Below are 21,570 nucleotides of genomic sequence, written 5' to 3' on the forward strand. Positions count from 1 at the left end.
GGGTTTACCATATATCTTCCTGTTACTGATTTTTGGCAAGTGTGACCTCCATCAGACTCCAAAGCTTCTATGTACCGTGTTGTGTAGCCCACACTCAACGTTTAGCAATGCATAAAAATTTTAGCTGAATTCATTTTACTGTCTTGAATGCTAACCTCATCTTCTTCCCATTATCTGCCATACTTAATGTTACCATCTCTTCTTGAAGGTGTTTGTCTTTCATTAAATTGGGGGCTGATTGATACACAAGAAAGGTTACCATTTTTCAAATGATTTTTGTTTTTTATAATACAGGAAAGATGCTCTTCCAGCTTTCTGTATCCAAAGCTGTAGACAGAAGTCTCAGTGCCATAGATTTTAGGCTATAATTTGGGGAGCATTTAGAGTACTAGCCACAGAGGCAGAATGAGAGAAGTTAAGGACTTTGCATATTAAAATGCATTCTAAGGCTTCATTGCAGGCAGAACTGCATTCATAGTCTCAGAGACTTCGTGAAGCAGCCCTGTTGTTCTGCTGTAATAAAATTTTTATTTGCAAACCACAGTGACATTCTCAGTTTGCTCAAGGTCAGAGGAGGGGTCTCCTCTCCTCTCCTTTCTTTTATAATGTAAGTTGCTGGCACTTTTTGTGCCTTGTGTGAATGGGTGACAGAGGTTGAGGCTGGGCTTGTTTACTTATTAGAATAGTACAAGTGGCTGCTTAGGAGTAGAGTAGAACATCTATATAAAAAGCTCGGCTTTCGCTCATCTCCTCCTTGATCGTCTGATGTTGAAGGAGCCTGTAATTAGGCACTTCATTCCAGCCTGGTGATTACTGAATGAACAGAATCCAAGGGAACCATCTGCTGTACAGGGTTTTAGAATTGTGATTGACAAAGATATGTGAAAGCCGATGTGAAGACATCTTTTTTTTTTCCATTGCAAAATAGTTTGGCTAATTTAAAATGTAAACCTTTGGGAGGAAAAAGCTAGTTTGTGGAAATGATTCTAAGACGTTTTAGAGAACTTTAGCTGTCTACTTATAGTCACTATGATCTGATACTTTTTTTTTTCACTAATTTAACTTACTACTTTTCTTTTTCAGAAAATTCTTCCAGGAGGAAATACATCATTTGATGTAGTTTTTCTTGCAAGAGTAGTGGGAAATGTAGAAAATACTTTATTTATTAATACATCTAATCATGGGGTATTCACTTACCAGGTAAGAATCAGAATAAAATCTTATTATTTATAAAATACAGGTTTCATCTTCATCCTATCACATGTTGGGAACTCTTCAAAAACTCATGATCAGGGAAAATGTAAGAGTTTAGAGTTAGAGCATTTTTATACTTTACAACTGCATTTGTGAATATCCCTATTCAAATCAGACTGAACAAATGATCTTTAAAAGCTACAGCTAAAGTGTTAATATAAGATTGGTTGGCAGAAGAACAGTTAAAAATATTTTCACAGTGCCTCTAGATTTTTTTTAATTTTTACTTTTTGCACACTTATGAAGTGATAACAGTTTCAGGATTAAAAGATGTGTGCCTGTTTTTCTTTGGTAATTATATTGTTTAAATTTTTCATCTTCCCTGGTGGCTCAAGTGGTAAAGAAACTGCCTGCAGTACAGGAGACCCAGGTTCAATCCCTGGGTCAGGAAGATCCCCTGGAGAAAGGAGTGGCAACCCACTCCAGTATTCTTGGCTGGGAAATCCCATGGGCAGAGGAGCCTGTCAGGCTACAGTCCATGGAGTCTCAAAGAGTCGGAGACGACTGAGCAGCTAACACTTTGTATGTACAATCATGGTTTGGATTATTAAAGAAAGCTAGTGTTTTTGAATCGGAATTTTTTATATAGCAAGATTGCAAAGAAATAATTTATTTGGCACAGTTCTACGCACTTTACGTGCACTTCTGCCTGCGTTACAGATACTGTCCTTCTCATTTTTTTAGATGAGGAAGGTGAAGTTTAAAAAGGGTAAACAATTTTGCTTATGCTAATGGTAAGTTGTTGAGCAGGGATTCAAATCCATGTCTTTATAGCTACAAAGACCATCCTATTAATCACTGAGCTGTACTGCCCATGGAACTCAAATCCTTACTTAGCTAGTATCTTACTTTACAGTTTTTATGCTTGTTTTTGAATATTTCTTCTCAGTTACCCAGAATGCTTCATGTATTTTGTAAATTATTTGTGTATTTTGGAAATCACTGTCAGAGTAAGCATTCGTATTAGTCAGACATCATATCTTATGCTTATTTATGGTGAGTAAGTCTTTAATAGTCATTTGATAGGCATTGAGTAAACTTTGGAAGCCAGTATGGATGAGTGACTCTGACGTGCTATACAGAGCACTTGGCATATACTTGTTGAGTAAATCAAAAGACCTCCATGAAACTGGAAAGAACTGTGCCCTCCAGAGGCACCCCCAGCTGACCATGGGTGACCTGAGGTTGTGGTCGGGTTGTTCTCAAGGTGCGCCTCGCTGCCATCCATCTTCACCTCCCCACACCTAGTCTTTCACCACATCTTGCTGTTAAATGTCTCTCTCCTCTCCAGCACCACTACTGTCTCCCAGGCCAGCCGGCCCTACCTTTCCCTGGGTGACACAGAGCCTCCTGACTGTCCTTCCTCTCCTCCACAGCCCCTGCCCCGGTCCATTGTTCATGCTGTAGCCGTGATGATCTTCTCTGAACATAAACCACATCCAGTCAGCCCCTCATGTAAATCTTTATGCTTTGACACTGCTCTTAGAGCAAAATGCACGCTTCTGAGCAAAGCCAGCAAGGCTCTAAGGATCTGACTCCCATATTAGCTGTCCCATCTCATCCCATTTGACCATGATTCTCAGCTTTTTCTTTGTCTTCCAACAAGCCAGGCCTTTTCCTGCCTCCAGCCCTTTGCCTATATACTTCCCCTTGCTGAAGAGTCATTGTTGCTTCTTCTCGTCGTTCAGGTGACATCAGTTCACATCACCTCCCCTGGCCACCCTCTCTGAAAGAATTTTCCCATCCTTACTCCAACTGTTTGCTCTATATAACATTATCCATTTTTTAAAAACCTTTTTATTGTTATCTGTCCCTCATACTAGAATTTAAGTTCCATAAGGACAGGCACATTATGCATCTTGTTCACTGTTGAATTATTCACAACTGTACATACCTGTGCCCAGCACCTCATAGGCACTTAATAAATGTTTGTCATTTGAGTGATTGGCTCACCCTGTTGGTCAGCCCACATTCCCATGTAGGAATGACCTGGGACTGGGCTTGGTCGTTAAGAGATTGTCTGGGCCCTAGAGCCATCTTCAGGTGATTGAAACAGGGAAATCAGGATTCTCTGTTTTTCTTTTGTCTTTCCCATGACTTCATGAAGGACTGCTAGCATTTTAATTTCTAATATATTATAGAAATCATTCCAAATGTATATGTATGTTATTTAATGTATATAAATATGAATATATATATTCTTAAGTGAAAGTGAAGTTGCTCAGTCATGTCCAACTCTTCACGACCCCATGGACTGCAGCCTACCAGGCTCCTCCATCCATGGGATTTTCCAGGCAAGAGTACTGGAGTGGGGTGCCATTGCCTTCTCCATATTCTTAAGATATATGTGCATCTCAGATCAACTGATAGTCAAGTACAGAAACTACATGTGTGTTCCTTTTTAAAAGAATTAAGATTTTTCCATAAGTAAACTCACCAGTTTTCCCTAAATCAATCAGTTGTAACTATAAAAATGTTATCTAAAACTATAAAAGCTACTCAGATTGCTTTTTTTTTTCTACTTGGAAACAGGTATTTGGTGTTGGAGTTCCAAATCCATACCGATTAAGGCCATTCCTTGGGGCCAGAGTCCCTGTGAATAGCAGTTTCTCACCCATAATAAACATACACAATCCTCACAGCGAGCCTTTACAGGTGAGTTTATAGCAGTGATTTTTTTAACGTGTTTCACTTCAGTGGAAATTAATGCTTAGTGTGAAATCTCAGTCTTTTACAGTTTTTAGATTACCTAAAACAGGTTTTTAAAATATATGCCAGTATGTAGTACTGAAGCAAGGTATTCTTTTAATGCTGCTTGTAGTCTGAACCTGAGGTTATATCAGTGTGGTTATTGAATTTTTGGAACCATTTTTAAAATGACTGGTTTCTCTGGTGTTAGTTTTAAGTGGCTCTGCATTTAATTTAAGAAGAGTTTTCATCTATATGAGGCCCCTACTTTTCTTTCTTGAGCTCCTTCTGGCCCAGTTTAAAATTTTAAACCCACTATTTGTATTTATTTCTAGTAATACTAAATATTGGGTGATGGCAGCCTGGAAATTAAAATCCAAGGAAAGGATAATATAGAACCATTGATTAAAAGCCATCTTATTTTTTTACTTTGAAAAATCCAACTCCTGATCTTACGCAGTCTTTTAGTAATCATATTTCCACCTTTGAAATCCCTCCTCACCCAGCCCTTGTCTCTAACACGGTGGGAGTGGCTGGTGTCGCTCCTGCAGGTATTTCCTCAGATCCCCACCCCGGCTCCCCAGTGACTTCCAGCCATGGACACTTGTTGCCATTGTAGCTTCTAGCTGTGTTGTCTGTGTGGAAGGATATACGAATACTTTCCAGAATAATGTTTACTCCCAGGGCCCATGGAGTTCTTCAGGACCAACACTGAAGAACTGAGCAGTAGCTTGAAAATAGCAGGTGAAGGATAAACACTGTGTGTTGTATGAGCCGCTGAGCTTTGACGACGAAAGTGGGTTTTGTCATCCTAGCACTCCCTGGTAGAAAGGCTCATAAACGGTGAAGAGGAAAACAAGGAAGAATACAATGAGATATTCAGATCTGGGTTTGTGAAATGCCTGGGAGTTGTATGCTGAGGTAGCAAGCAAGGGTTCCCTGCAAACTCAGCTGCCATTGGGTGAAGATAGCCATTGATAAAAACACTGCCTCCAAATTCTGGTTATATGTAGCTGAGGATCTTCGTCGTGAAAGAGGAAAGTGCCTTGTCTCCTGCTTGAGACAGTTCCTCTCCATCATCAGTCTTCGTTTATATCCTTTTGCTGCTTTGGGGAATGGTGTACTTTCCCTGTTTCAGCTAACTTTTACCACAAAACTATACAGAAACCTCGTAAATTCTTGCTGCTTTCTTTTCTTGACTATTTTTGAGTCCAAGAAATAAGAACTGTCCTCTCGTTCTCTCAGGCCCTGCTGTGTGAGCTGCCATGTGCAGCTGCAGCAGCAGTGTCACAGAGCCCCAGGGATGCACCGCCTCCGTGGTCGCCCCACCGCGGACTGAGGGTCTTGTTTTCTGCTGGGAGAGATGGAGGTTACAGACTCAGCAGATGTTGGCCAGCCTAGTTAAAATACTTAAGTAGCCTTACAGTCTGTGTCTTTGCTCCTCAGCCTTTTGAGTCCTCAGACTACCGTCGAGAACAACTATCTCTGAATTCAATATTGAGTTTTTTTCTTTGGCTTGTCTAGTCCTTTTCCAGTCACGTAACACTTCAGTTCAGTATTATCACAGTACGCTTTTCATCAACGCACAGGAGAGCAAATGGAAAGCCAGGGTTGCTCTCTCAGAACCAGTAGATTGGGATCTCCCTGGCAGTTCAGTGGTTGAGACTCAGATTCCAATGCAGGGGCACTGGTTCGATCCCTGGTCTGGGAACTAAGATCCCACATGCCACAGGGCCCTGTCAAAAAAAAAAAAAAAAGAACCAATAGATTATCTCTGGAAGGCAATTTTTTTGGTTGCTTTTGAGAGAGAAAATCCAAGTCTCTTCCTGATGGACACTGTTTACTTGAGGTATAACTGCCATATAACACTGTGTTAATTTCAGGTGTACAGCATAGTGATTCTGTGTATATCACAGAACGATCACCACAGTAAGTCTCGTTAGCAACATCACCACACATAATTACAAAACTTTTTTTTTTATGATAAGAAGTTTTAAGATCTGCTCTTTTAGTAACTTTGAAATGTGCAGTTACAGTGTTGGTATTAACTATGGTCACTGTCCTGTCTGTCACATGCCCGGAACTTAATTGCTTTTTAAACTGGAAGGTTGTATGGAAGACACTCTTAACCTGATAGTCCTGTGTGTCATGAACTTGTCCTCAAATTTAAGAAAGTATTGTAAAGCAAGAAATTACACCTCATTTGTTCTTTATACAACACTAACACACAAGTATGTTCTCACTGAAAACTATTAACAGTTCAAATGTGTAAGGCGGAAGTCCCCTTGAACTTGCTGCCTTCCAGTCCAGTACGGTCCCGCAGAACTTTCTGGTGCGATGGGAGCGTTCTGTATCTGCTCTGTCCGTACAGGAACCGCCAGCCACTGGGGCTGCTGAGCATGTGAACTTGTGGCTAGGGTGGCCGAGGCCCTGAACCTTGAGTTTTATTTTATATCAAGTGATTTAAATGACTGTTGTTATCACAGCTCCTGGCCAGAACCCTTCCTCACTGATAACCTTCGTGTAACCTCGGTGTGTCTCCTCAGGCCTTTCTCTGTATGCTTGTGTACACGTACGGGGGCACTCTGAAATTAACGTTCCTCCTGGTATTCTGTTTTTAACATAAATTATCATTTGTATATATCATTGAAATCCTTTTCCCCCTAAACTTTATTAAATTAGAAACAACTAGCAGGGGACTGAAAATCAGGAGTCTGTTGTTCTAGTTTCAATGTTATCTTCCCTTTGATTTTATAATTTAGCCTTTATCTGTCCGCATTTCCATATTCCCTTCCCTCTTGTCAGGATTCAACCTTTTAATCTTGTTTTCAAACTTTGTTAGGCTTGTTTCCTTAATACCTTGGAAGATTTCTAAATGAAATAACACACGGTGTTTTCTGGTTTTACAGAAAAAGTCCTATAAGTCACCCCATCAGTTAAGGCGCTGTTAGCACAGTCAGTACTGAAGGGGAACAGTAATACATTGGAAGGCAAGTATTAAGACAGAGACAAGACCGTAGCTCCTTAGTCTTGGGTAAATCGTTACAGTAACAACCACACCCACCAGAAACAAAAGCCTTTAAGCATATACTAAAGTGTTACTGTCTGTCCTGCTTTGTCCTTTTTTGTGTACTCCTGGTTTGTGAGAGACAAGGAAAGGTTTTCCACCCATTCTCATTCTTCACCCCAGATTTGCATTTAATTAAATATATTCTTTATTTTTAAGAGGTAGGATAACCTTCCTTTAAACAAAAGGCTCCTTTTCTTTATATGAGCAAAGAGGCATACGACCCTTCTGTTCCTTGCTGTTTACCCAAGAGAAAGAAAAGCAGATGTCCACACAGAAATGTGGTGTGCATAACAGCTTTATCTGTAATGACCAAAAAACTGGAAACAACCCAGATGTTCATCAGCAAGTGAATGGATCTAGAATTGTGGCATATCCATAAAATCAAAAAAGAAATGAACTGTTAGTAAAAAAAACAACGTAATAGATCTCAAGATAATTACACTGAATAAAAGCAACCAGACATGAGTATACACTGTATGCTCCCATTTATATAAAATGCTAGAAAACACAGACTAATTTTGAGTGGCCAACAGCAGCTCAGCGGTGCCTGGGGATGGGAAAGGGCCGAGAGTGGCAGGTGGATTGCAGAAGGTGTGAGGAAACTTTGGGAGGTAAACGGTTTACTTAATATCATAATTGTGATGGTAGCTTCATTCCATCTTCATGTACATGTCAGAATCTATCTCGTTGTACACTTTCAAAATGTAGAGTTTTATTGTACATGAATCATACCTCAGTACAGCTGTTTTTTAAAAATGTGTAGTTATGGCTGATTTGCATTGTTGTATAGCAGAAACCAGCGCAACACTGTAAAAAGAAAAAAAAATTTAAAGAAATTATTAGCTAAAAAAAAAAATGGGTATAGGTACAAGCCACAGAGATATTAATAGTACCTGTGATTTTGCTTGCAGAACACATCAGATATTTTAATTCTGCATTGATACTGTTGCCTATCAATATGATATGCACTTCACTGTGTCACAATTAGGATTTCCCAGGTGGCTCGGTGGTAAACAATCTGCCTGCCAATGCAGGAGACACAGGTTCAATCCCTGGGTCGGGAGTATACCCTGGAGTAGGAAATGACAACCCACTCCAGTATTCTTGCCTGGAAAATCCCATGGACAGAGGAGCCTGGCAGGTAGGCTGCAGTCCATGTGGTCACAAAGAGACACGACTGAACGACTGAGCATGTGTCACAGTTACAATAGTTAATAGATCTGCTACTGGGTCTTGTTGTTGATATGTGAATAAAGAAGAACTTGTATTACTATAAGAAATACAAAATGTGTGTTTCTAAAATTTGATTCTTTCCAGAAGCTGTTTCCTTGGGAAAATACAAAAATATATGTCCTCCAGATGGATTTTCTAAAATCCAGTCTCTGAAACAGCTACACTATTTTTGAGTTTGATATTTTGAAGTTACCTGTTTAATTAAATATTGCACCAGTGCTTATACATACGGGCACTGCGTCTGGTGCTGTGACGCCATACTTATCCTGCCAATACTTATCCTTTGTATCTATAAGCATTTTTTAAATTTTTTCTGATAGACGCAATTAAGCCATCAAACATTTCTACATAACAGCAAATCACTTGCATCGAGAATATGATTTTTACTTAACCATCATGTACTCTTCTGTCTCAGGTTGTAGAAATGTACTCTAGTGGAGGAGACCTTCACCTTGAACTTCCCACAGGGCAGCAGGGAGGCACCAGGAAGCTGTGGGTGAGTGCAGACGTGTTCTCGCGTGAGAGCGCTTGAAACCAGTTATTTCCTTACATGCACCAGAAAACACATAACTGCTTATCACCCAAAGAAATACGGGTGATGTCTCCATAATTACTGTCTTAGCATTAAATGTGTATCAAATATATTTGAAAACTGGAGAGACTGAGAGTAGTAGAGTGGTATTAATCATTTTTGGAAAGAGCAGTGAACAAAATTGGTGGAACCTTTAACCCCCTGTGTGGAAAGGAAGAGATTTTAACTATTCTTCTACAGAATAATATTGGTAAAGTTGTTTCTGAATCTAATCGTTTATAATATGCTTTACACTAAAACTGAAGAAAAAAAAAAAAGAAAAAACCATGGAAGGGATTCATGGTATTTTTAAAGGTACATAATTGAACATTCAAACTTATTGTTGATGGCGGAGATGGCGTTTGCAGAGGGAACATAGGCTCTTGTGATGACTTAGAGACTAAGTTCTTAGGTGATCTCTCAGTACATCCACATTTAATGCTGTTGAAGATGTATCAGTAGTTTGTGTAAGTGGTGAGAGAACCACTTTCTCTTGGAGAATATTAGCAAATATTAACCAGATTAATGAATAGGTAGCCATTACCTAATTTGCAAAGGTTCCTGCCATAGGAGGATTGTTTTTATTCTTTAATGTTGTCTACTCAGCTTTAATCAGAAAAGGGAAAGGCATAGAATATGTAGTGCTTGTCGCTAAAATCACTGCTTATCCATAATTGAAGACACGTAGACTTCACCACATGAATAAGTTCTGAAGATCAAAGTTTCTTTGTTAATTGCCCTGTTAATTTAAAAACACACCACCTCTTGATTCTGTCATCTGACCAGTCTCAACCAGGGAAGGAAGGGATGTGCAGGGGACATTTTTTAGGATGTTAACTTGAACATTTAGAAACCAAATTGTCAGTGACTAAGTTAACTCCTAAGATATAGAAACACTCTAGCTAGTAGAAAGGTATGTAATGGACAGCCTTTTTATATCCTTTCACAAAAGTGTTTTGCCTTGAAATTATGATTTTGTTTGAAAAGACTTTGGGAGAAATTGTGTATAAAGCAATGCTTTATATAATTGATTATAAGGTATTAAATTCGTGTTATAATTCTAAATAGAAGAACTAAGAATTTACTGTGATGGGCTTCCCAGGTGGCGCTAGTGGTAAAGAACCTGCCTGCTAATGCAGGGGACATCAGAAACGCAGGTTGAATCCCTGGGGGAAAATCCCCTGGAGGAGGGCATGGCAACTCACTCCAGTATTTTTGCCTGGAGAATCCCATGGACAGAGGAGCCTGGCGGGTACGGTTCATAGAGTCACAAAGAGTTGGACACGACTGAAGCAACTTGGCACACACGCTGAAGTGGATTCTAATAAACATTAGAGAATTCAGATTTCTAATTAAGAACTGTAATGTAGCAGACATGGAAAATTGCTTTAATATTCTTAGCAGCTACAAGAAAAAATAGTGATTCTTATTCCTACAAATCTAGGGTGGGATTGGCCTAGAGAAGGCAGCTGGCCTTGACCTCACTCCCAGCCTGTTTCAGTGAGCAAACCCCAGTCAGCTCCTGGAGATGGGGGTGTGGGCGATCCGTCTCTCATGGCCCCGAGAGGGTTCCAGTCACCTCTTTTCTACTTTGAGTCTAGAAAGTTAAGAGAATGGAGGTAAATGAAGACCAGTACATTCTGAACCACAGGGATTTCCTAAAATAGGCCAAAAGGTATGTGCAGAGAAACTCTGAAACTCTGCCCAGTGAAGCCAGTTTATTATAAAAGCAGGAAAAAATTTGTACCTCAAAAAAAAGTTTTTTTTCCAGTGCCTCTTCCTTCTAGTGTATATGTTTTTTTCTCTTCCCTCTAGTGTATATGTATGTTTTTACGAACCTAAAAAGTTATCCTACTTTACACGCTAAGAGCCTTACTGAACACATTTGTTGAACTGTGGATTTGCTTGGGAAGCTTGTTCTGTTAGGTTTTAAATGAAAGGAGAGCCAAGTCTGTGTTCCATTTAGTTATCATTTAAAGAGAGTCCTGTGAATGTCTGGGAAAGCAGTTTCTCTTTGATGGTGATGTGTTTATTGTTTAGAGGATTTGGACTGAACTCCTCTAAACAAGCACACCAATACAGCAAAAAAATTGGACTCTACCTTTTAATGATGGCTTTGCAGCTGACAGTTTGTTTTCATATAATTTTATCTCTCTTTTGTTTTGCTCAAATTTATATACCAAACTTCATCAATTTTAAGATACACACATTTGTATCATTTAACATCCTCCAAAATTGGACTGTGCAGTATAATCAGTGAAGTGAATGTGTTTGTTTAATTGGCAGTATTTTTTTCTATATAAAATAATAATGCATCTTTTAGGTGATGTCATCTTATTCAATAAACTGTAGTGGTTTTGCTACATTCTGGTCTGTTAACTTGTCAGGAAATTCCTCCTTATGAAACCAAGGGAGTGATGAGAGCCAGTTTTTCATCTAGAGAAGCAGATAATCACACAGCTTTCATAAGAATAAAGACAAATGCTTCAGACAGCACGGAGTTTATCATCCTTCCGGTTGAAGTGGAAGTCACAACAGGTGAGTGGATGACTAAAGGAGCATGGTTTGTCTTCAGCACATCTTACTCTGGCAAGATGAAATATAATTGTGTACTCTTCTTTTTTCCAAGCTCCTGGAATTTATTCCTCAACTGAAATGTTAGATTTTGGCACACTGCGAACACAAGGTAAAAAAAAGAGATAGTGTCATGAAGTCTTTTTTAAAAATCCCTGTATTCATCGCTAAATGGCTCTCCTTTAACTCCTCTGTAATTAGTTCAGCTTTGAAAGTTATTTCTCAGTGTATTACATGATCTTTAGAAGTCTGCTTCTGGGAAGTCAGAGCCCTTAGGGGTTTACACCCCATTCTTCTGAGGGATGCCATTGCTTACCAGATGGGAAAGCAGTGTCATGGATAACTTAAGTCAAGTCTTCTTAATGGAAGATTGAGGCAGAAAGTAGTTTCTTAATCCAGTTTCTCACCTATTTAATTATACTAAATCTTTCAATTGTAAAATAAAGGAAATAGATTTACTTCTGAATTTTTGTTTAGATATGGATTAATTCAGTTGCATTATAATAATGTAATGTTAGAAATCAGTCCCTGAGGTCAGAGAACGAATTCAAATTCTAAAATTGAAAATAACCAAAGAGGATTTATTAAAATAAAAAAAGAAGGCATGTAATACAGGCTTCCTCCTATGGGGCCATATGTAATTGAAATTTGGTTGTTTAGGATTGAAGACCCATTCTTGAAGGTTAGATTTGGTTTTACTATAATACTTTCATATTGTACTTTATTGAATTGCTTCATTGTGCTTTGCTGGAAAACTGAAAGATTGGTGATGATGTCAATTTCACTGAAAAAGTTTGTTTTTTGGTCTGATTGTTTAGTTCTTACAGTACTCACTGTCCTTAAAAGTAAGGCAGTTCCTGTCTAGGAATGTTATTGTCACATTCTTTTTATAAATGTGATTGTCATTCTACTTCACATTCTAAAATATATTTAAACTGATAGAAGAGAAAGATTCTAACTTGTTATAGAAAACATACCACTTTAAGAAATGTTTCTTTTCCTTAATTTTAACAGATCTACCAAAAGTTTTAAATCTTCATTTATTAAATTCAGGAACAAAAGATGTACCAATAACAGTAAGTTTTTGCTTACATTTTTTCCTAATTTATATATTCTTTGTTTTTAAACTTATATCAAAGTTATAAAATAAACTCCTGCTCTAAAGGATATCTGTTTTGTGGTGACCTGGTGACACTTTGGTTCAAAATAGAGTATAGGAAACCTGTTCTGCCTGTCTGATCAGATTTTAAGGATGAGAAGGGCATGTGAACAGTCTTCTCCAAGGTCTCTGAACTAGCGTTCATGAGGTTCCTATTTAGGCCTGTGGATTCTGATGAATCCTAGGATCTGTGTGCTGTGTATAAAGAAAAATAGGTTGTTAGACTTAAGGTATGGTTAAGTAAAAAAGAGATATAAGATTCAGATGAGTTGGAAGGAGAAATCAGGAAGCAGAGAGATGTGATAGGTAGTGGTCGAGTGCTGTTAACCTGTGACACAGGGGCCCCTTCTGACTAGCATCGGCCATAGTTACCTCCGTAGCACGCTGGAACCAGGGTCCTCTCGCTGTCTCACGCATACGCATGGAACAAGTGACTTTGATGCCTTGTGTGGAATTGGCATGCCATGCGATGGTTTGAGGGAGCTAGAGTATCCAGATTTTGCTTTAGCCCATGACCTCGCCTCCTGGTCATGGAGGTGAGGTCCCCAAGTTACACAGAGAATAGTGGAGGAGGAAAGCAGTGTATTTTTATTATAACCTGTGCCGGTGTCAGAAAACCTGTATTCAGAGAACTCTGATAAAAGTGAGATAGATCAGATGGGCTTTGAGACTTAGAAACCATTGTCCATTTCTACCCAAACCCAGAATTTACCACCAACTGATGGAGTAGAGACCGAGAAGAAGAGGGTACACAATCCCCAAGTAATGGGAGAGATGGTCACCCCAGGCAGCCACATTTTAATGCACAGTGACCTTGCTTACTGGGAGAGTTGTAGATTAAGCAGTGTCCTGTCAGACATATGACCTAGTATTTCTTGCTTGGTAGGAGAATTGGGAGTGAGTTAGGGGAATGGAGTCTGTAAAGAGCTTCCCCTAGGATACAGTGGAGCTGAAACTACCCCAGCCTGCGGTTCCTACCACTCCAGTGTTAGACCTGCTAAGTATACTGGGGTTCAGGCCCCTGCTCCTCAGGGAGGTCTTCAAGGGCCGGGACCCTTCCATAGATGACAAGAAACAGCTCCTTTGACCCTGCCACCCTGATAATGTATTTTTCTTTAAAAAACAAACAAACAGAATGCTGACTATTGTTGCTATATTAAGGGGTTAGGGATTATTTAATCTGTATTGAAGTTTTCACGAGTCTATAGAAAAATGAGCAGTGTAAATGTTTATAAAAATATGAGTGTGTGTATATGTCAACATAATTAACATAAAGTTATAAACACCCTTTCTGGATAAGGACCATTCTGATATAATATACTTACTTCTTTGACGTTAAAATATTTGTTGTTTTATAAATAAAGCTAATACATAGTTGGGGAGGATTGTTTGGAGTTTTGTTTTGTTTTGTTTAATAGAATGAGTGGGAAAGTATTCTTTCCTCTTCTGTTTTTGGGGAGAATTTGTGAAGGATTGGTGTTAATTCTTCTTTAAATGTTTGGTGGAATTCACCAGTGAAGTCATCTGGACCTAAACTTTTGTTCATGGAATGTTTTAAAATTATTAATTCAATCTCTTTACTTGCTATAGGCCTATTCAGATTTTCTATTTCTTCTGGAGCCAGTTTCAGTAGCTTCTGTCTTTCTAGGAAGTTTTTCATTTCATCTAAGTTACCTAATTTGTTGGCATACCATTGTTCAGTGTTTACTTATAAAGCTCTTATTTTCTGTGAGGTAGACAGTAATGGCCCACCTTCCATTCTTGATTTTAGAAATTGTGTCTCCTCTCTATTTAAAACAATTTTCAGTCTCTCCAAAGGTTTGTCACTTTTGTCGACCCTTTCAGAGGACCAACCTTTGGTTTTGTTAAATTCCTCTATTATTTTTTGGTTCAACATTAAACTACCCTTTGTTTTATGAACAAAGGTAGAAGAGAGTAGGAATTTCTCCTTTTTCCCCTCATCCCCAACATCCTCACATTTGCAAAAATAAAAAGTTAGACTTCCTTACAGACACAGACACACATTTCAGGTTTTACCAGGGAAATGAAAAGGCCTAAGAATCACCACTCTATTATAACATTTCAGAATCTCACTTTATACTCGGAGTTGTGATTCTTTTTCTTCAGACTTTTCCAGTGTAGTGTATCAGAGTCTCCTCTGTCATGGGATGTGACTCTTTCTGCTCAGTCTATCCAGGTTGCTTTGGCTACAGCCTGCTTTTGTTCTCTGAACTTCTGGGTCCAGAATTTCTTCTGGAGCCCAGCTGGCAGCAAGGAGCACAGTTACCACATACGTGATGCTGTGTGCACACCTCCCTTTCCTGCCCACATGCTAGAGGCCTGGCCTCTGCAGGACCTCCTGAAACTCACCATCTGGCTTCATTCTGGGAGTCCCCTTTAAAGCCAGTCGCGCACGTGCGTACAGGTCAGACTCTTGGCTGTGGGTGCAGGGCCTGCTGTTGCCCCAGTTTGAGACATCAGATAATTGTTATTATTTTGTGTGTGTTCTGCCTGCTGTCTGTCTCTTACTGGTTTCTTTGATCCTGTGGATTGTCTCGCACAGTGTAGGAGCTCTCATGCTTGTTGGGCAGATTTCAGGCCTGAAGTCCTGTCTCCATATGTACAGGCTTGGGGGCTTCCCTGGTGGCTCAAATGGTAAAAGAATCTGCCTGCAATGCAGGAGATCCAGAGTCAGTATTCTTGGCCTGGAGAGTTCCATGGACAGAGGAGCCTGGCTGGCTACAGTCCATGGGGTCACAAAGAGTGGGACACAACTCAGTGAATTTCATTTCACTTCAGACGTTTATTGGGGAGGTGCCTTTTCTTAGCCCACACATTCTGGTCTAACTTTTTACATACAATGAATGGACCCAAATGTCTTGAAAAATAAACATTTTCTAGAAAAATGAAATCAGCAATTCTAAGAATGTGAATGAAAAAAATTTACTATTTAATTCATTTATAGTAAACATAAGTATAAATAGGCCCACGTTCCTACTTTTCTCTTTTATTAAGGAGTTTTAGAATACATTGTAAGTGAACATTTTTGCTCTTACCATGAGTTAGGCTTTATGGTAAGTTCTTTACATGGATTATCTTATTTGATGCAACTCTCCTGTAAGATACACAGGTCCTTCTTTTCCAAATAGGGAAAATGAGTCAGACCTTTTAAAGTAACTAAATTCAGCTATATAAAATGCAAAAATTCAGTTCCCTCAGTCGTGTCCAGCTCTTTGCGACCCCATGGACTGCAGCATGCCAGGCTTCCCTGTCCATCACAAACTCCCGAAGCTTGCTCAAACTCACCATCCTTTGAGTCGGTGATGCCATCCAACCATCTCATTCTCTGTCGTCCCCTTCTCCTCCTGCCTTCAATCTTTCCCAGCATCTGGGTCTTTTCCAGTGAATCAGTTTTTGCATCAGGCAGCCAAAGTATTGGGAGTTTTAGCTTCAGCATCAGTCCTTCCAGTGAATATTCAGGACTGATTTCCTTTAGGATTGACTAGTTGGATCTCCTTGCAGTCCAAGAGACTCTCAAGAATCTTCTCCAGCAGCACAGTTCAAAAGCATCAATTCTTTGGCTTTCAGCTTTCTTTATAGTCCAACTCTCACATCTGTCCCATGACCACTGGAAAAACCATAGCTTTGACTAGATGGACCTTTGCTGGCAAAGTAATGTCTCTGCTTTTTATTATGCTGTCTAGGTTGGTCATAACTTTTCTTCCAAGGAGCAAGTGTCTTTTAATGTCTTGGCCACAGTCACCATCTGCAGTGATTTTGGAGCCCAAAAAATAAAGTCTGTCACTGTTTCCATTGTTACCCTGTCTATTTGCCATAAAGTGATAAGACTAGATACCATGATCTTAGTTTTCTGAATGTTGAGTTTTAAGCCTACTTTTTAACTCCACTTTCATCAAGAGGCTCTTTAGTTCTTCTTTGCTTTCTGCCGTAAGGGTGGTATTATCTGTGTATCTGAGGTTATTGATATTTCTCCCAGCAATCTTGATTCCAGCTTGTGCTTCATCCAGCCCGGCATTTCGCATGATATGCTCTGCATATAAGTTAAATAAGCAGGATGACAATATACAGCCTTGATGTACTCCTTTTCGTATTTGGAACCAGTCTGTTGTTCCATGTCCAGTTCTAATTGTTGCTTCTTGACCTGCATACAGATTTCTCAGGAGGCAGGTCAGGTGGTCTGGTATTCCCATCTCTTTAAGAATTTTCCAGAGTTTATTGTGATCCACACAGTCAAAGGCTTTGGCATAGTCAATAAAGCAGGTGAGTTTTTTTGGAACTCTCTTTTTGATGATCCAGCAGATGTTAGCAATTTGATCTCTGGTTCCTCTGCCTTTTCTAAAACCAGCTTGAACATCTGGAAGTTCACGGTTCATGTACTGTTGAAGCCTGGCTTGGAGAATTTTGAGGATTACTTTGCCAGTGTGTGAGATGAGTGCAATTGTGCGGTAGTTTGAGCATTCTTTGGCATTGCCTTTCCTTGGGATTGGAATGAAAACTGACCTTTTCCAGTCCTGTGGCCACTGCTGAGTTTTCCAAATTTGCTGGCATATTAAATGCAAAAGTTACTTGAAAGTATATTAGGTATACTTATCAATCAAGTTTTTATGACTATATCATTTTGATTTTATATTCAGTATTCCTATTAAAAGCCTATTGGTTTATGTACCTGTCCTAGATCTACATCTGTGCCTACCTGTGTATGTTTTCTTCTAACATCTGAAGCCTATACTCTTGCTTGTGTTATGGTAGACTTATTTCCTCATTCATTCATTCACTGCCTCATCCACTCATTCAGTAAATATTCAGTATCAGCTGTATGCCAGCTTCTGTGCTGACTACTCAGGATACAGCAGGGAACCAAGGTCTTGCCCTTACTGAGCTCATTTTTTTTTAGCTGGGAGACAAACAGGTATGCAACATTATTGTAAACTGAGAAATAAACCGAATGGCGTGTAAGTCGAGGAAGGAGTTGGTTTAGGTAGTGCTGTCTCTGAGGAGCTGACATTTGAGGTAGTAACTGAAGAGTGAGAAGCAGGCCCCCATAAGGAAAGCAGAGCTGGTGGACAAGTGTTCCATCACAGGGATGAGCAAGTGCAAAGACCTGAGGGGCAGCTGCAAATGTTGAAACTCACTGGGCTCAGATGCAAAAGACGGGCTGGAGGGTCGAGCAGGGTTTCCCGGGCTCCTGGGAGGGGTTTTGGTTTTACTATAAGGGCAATGGAAAATTACGGAATTTTAAGCAAGGATGTGATATCATTTGATCTATGTGTTATTAAAGTCACTGTAGCTGCTTTTTAGAGAATGAACTGAAGAAGGTTAAAAATCTGTTGCAGTGGTCCAGTTGAGAGATGATGATAGCTTGGACTTCTTGCCTGATCAGCCAGGGGATGGACCCGTCTGCCATGGAAACTGAGTATTAAGATACCTTCCCAGGGTTCTTCCGTAGTATGCCAGACCTACAGACTGGTGCATATGAGAAAGGTCCCTGCCTCCCTCCCTTCAGGGAATTCAGTGTCTCTTCACTTTTCAAGATATAAGACTACTTCCCAGGTGGAGCAGTGGTAAAGATTCCACCTGCCAATGCAGGAGATGCGGTTTGGGAAGATCCCCTGGAGAAGGAAATGGCAACCCACTCCAGTATTCTTGCCTGGAAAATCCCATGGATAGAGGACTCTGATGGGCTACAGTCCATGGTGTCACAAAGAGTCTGACATGACTGACCACACACACACACTAAAGTAAGCAATTCCTAATATAAGCTCCTCACCATCAGTAAGCAAGATACCCAGGTTCGAGCCTTCCTGACACAGCACATCTATAGTGCAACTTTGAAAATATAGTTTTCCTCAACATTTATAAAACATTAATGCTGTATAAATAATGGAGTAAGTTTGCTTGAGATGTCTTAAAACACCTTTGTATGATGTTTCCTTGCTAATTAATAAGAAATCACAGATGTTCTTAAATTTTACCTTTGTCAACTTGATGTGAGCCTTAGAAAATCTGTGCACCTACTATTAACAATACAATTGCTGTATACCAGAAGGGTGTTTTTTTTTTTTTTTTTTTTTTTTGCTTGCTTGCTTAAAGCAGTTGAGTCGTTTCAGAATGTCCTGGGCCTGGTGTCTCACTTGAGAGTTACTGAGCTTAGTTGGGTATGAATGTCGTGAGAAAGACTGGAACTATATTTAGAGCCTATGCAAGCTGCCTTTCCTGGGAATCTTGCCACATTTTTTCCACTTCTCAATTATCTTTAAGTAAACAACAGTTAGTGACTGATGCTGAAATATATTGTTAGTATAAATATGCTTATTACAAGTTTCTGATTATTACTTTTCATTTAAAGCCACCAGAATGAGCCAACTGTTTAAGTCTTTCGTTTGTTTTGCTTTGTTTTTGTTTCCTTGAAAAACGGGTTTTTAACTGATTGGGGTATTTTTTCTTTGAATGGTAGTAAGTGAACACTTCAGACCATTTGTACAAAACATGAGTCAATTGAATACTATTAGTGTAAATAATATTACTATTAGTAATACTACTATTGGTAAAATCATATGACTATTATTTTAAGGTAATATTAATAATACGGATATAAACTTTTCCTCTGGTAAGGAAAGTCTTAAAGTGTGTTTCATACAAGAAAAGCATTTTTTATCATCAACTAAGTTGTCACTACTTAACAGTGACTGTGTGGTAAGAAGTACCATTGCTTAGCTGTTTCTGTCATAGGCTCGTGCTTACTACTGATGAACTGCAGCTTACAGTCTTTAAGCGTGTTTGAAAATGGTCAAGGTTCCATTGCTGCTGTATCACAGTCAACAGAGCAAGTGAAAGAATTAGGGACCAAATGTGTCCTCTGTAAACTACAAAGCTTTACGTGATCATTTCTCAAAATAAACCCTGACCTCGGGATGAAAAGAAAGTGAAAGTGAAGTCGCTCAGTTGTGTCCGACTCTTTGCGACCCCATGGACTTGTAGCCTATCAGGCTCCTCCGTCCGTGGGATTTTCCAGGCAAGAGTGCTGGAATGGATTGCCATTTCCTTCTCCAGGGGATCTTCCTGACCCAGGAATCGAACCCAGGTCTCCCGCATTGCAGGCAGACGCTTTTACCGTCTGAGCCACCAGGGAAGCCCTCAGGATAAATACAACTAATTCTAAGAAAAACAGCAAAATTAATAGAATCACATTTTTTAGATAGATGAAAACTTTGTTGTTGTTGTTTAGTTGCTGACTCATGTCCAGCTCTTTTGCTACCCCTTGGACTGTAGCCAGGCATGGATTTCTCAGGCAAGACACTGGAGTGGGTTGTCATTTTCTTCTCCAGGGTATATTCCTGACCCAGGAATTGAACCTACATCTGCATTGGCAAGTGGATTCTTTACCACTGAACCACCAGGGAAGCCCCTGATGGAAACTTAGAAAATAACCTAATCCCGTCCCCTACAATTTTACAGGAAGAAACATGGCCCAGAGTAAATTGCAGCTTACAGAAATTTACACTGCAGGTTAAATAGTTAAAATTCTTTTGTTGTAAACTCATCACTCTGGGTTTCTGTACTGCTTTCCTTTCCTTCTGAAAAAATATAGTAGCATAGTATGACGAAACCAAATGAACTTTCTCCAGTTATCTTATAGTCAGGCTGCTTTGTTTTACTGTTAAAAATACATATCAATACATATATACATGCATACCCTTCAAGGAAGGAGAAGATTCATACTTTAAATGACTGCTAATAACAGCAGGATTATTGATAGCAAATATATTGATATGAACCCATCAGCACCCCCATCCCCTATTAGTGATTCAGAAGCCAAGTAAGAGTTCTCAAAGAAGAAGAAAGAGATAAAATGCTGGGAGAGCCTGCAGCCAAGAGCTAAGGCAATTAAGATTTCCAGCACAGAAAACCACAGGGTCCTCCTGAGGACCATCATCCGAGGCCCAGTAAAGACACCCTGACAGCTGAGTCACTGACCAGCAATGGGAGGGGCTGACTGGAACTCAGAAGCAGTATCTGTCATCTCTGTAGGTAAGCAACTTTGTTTTCCTGTGATTGAACATGGTGCGAGCGACAGCGTTTCCTCTCACTCTCCTAAGATGCTTCTTGTGCCTTCAAAGGACTGTCCTTCTTTCTCTTTAGGCACGTTTGTTGCTTAGTCACTAAGTCATCTCCAACTCTTTTGCAAACCACAGGGAATCTTTCTGACCCAGGGATTGAACCTGTGTCTCTTGCATCTTGTGCATTGGCAAGCAGATTCTTTGCCACTGAGCCACCTGGGAAGCTTAGCTTTTTGAATAGAAAATTCAAACTCTCTTAAATTCAACTCTTTTAAGTTGAAAGCATTCTGACCTGTTTTAGGTTGCACATTCCTGCCATCCACTTCACCATTCAGCCCCTCAGCCCCTGTTGTAAACCCTGAAGATCCTCTTTTCTTATATGTGAATTAGACATTCATTTTAAAAAGAAATACCTTTTTTCTTTATTATATATTTATACTCATTTCCCTAGTTTGACTTTAGATTTTTTAATACTTATCTATCACACATTTTTCCTTCTGGTCATCATTTTATTTCATAAAGACTGTCTATTGAAATTGAGATTTTATCATTTAGCCTACTCCATTTAAAGCGACCACTTAAACTTTTCAGATTTTGATTCTGCTTCACTTTTCCAGTACACTTTTCAGTATAAACTGGACCACTAGACTAAAATAATGCAGTGTAAATTTTTCTCTTTGCAGAGTGTTCGACCTACACCACAAAATGATGCTATCACTGTACACTTTAAACCAATTACATTAAAAGCTTCAGAAAGTAAATATACCAAGGTAGCAAGTATTAGTTTTGATGGTAAGTATTCAACTTTTTCTAATAGAGTGGTCTTATTTTGATAACTTAGACGACATCTGTGTTGACATCTTAATATAAAAACCCAGACCATTTTACAGTTAGATTTTATAATACTAGTCAGATTGGTTTTTCTTGTAAACCATCATGAACT

The 21,570-nt window shown here is 39.4% G+C and overlaps 1 protein-coding gene across 1 annotated transcript in view; it reads left to right on the forward strand.

Moving 5' to 3' along the window:
* Positions 1–21,570, forward strand: part of TMEM131 (transmembrane protein 131) — a 180,851-nt gene that overhangs the window by 113,157 nt on the left and 46,124 nt on the right. The window contains 7 exon segments of the mRNA XM_070380002.1: positions 1,084–1,200; positions 3,787–3,909; positions 8,661–8,741; positions 11,204–11,354; positions 11,446–11,502; positions 12,405–12,466; positions 21,311–21,419. Of these exon segments, the coding sequence (XP_070236103.1) occupies positions 1,084–1,200; positions 3,787–3,909; positions 8,661–8,741; positions 11,204–11,354; positions 11,446–11,502; positions 12,405–12,466; positions 21,311–21,419 (700 nt within the window).

This window comes from Bos mutus, chromosome 11 (genome assembly GCF_027580195.1).
Source record: "Bos mutus isolate GX-2022 chromosome 11, NWIPB_WYAK_1.1, whole genome shotgun sequence".
Lineage (NCBI taxonomy): Eukaryota > Metazoa > Chordata > Mammalia > Artiodactyla > Bovidae > Bos > Bos mutus.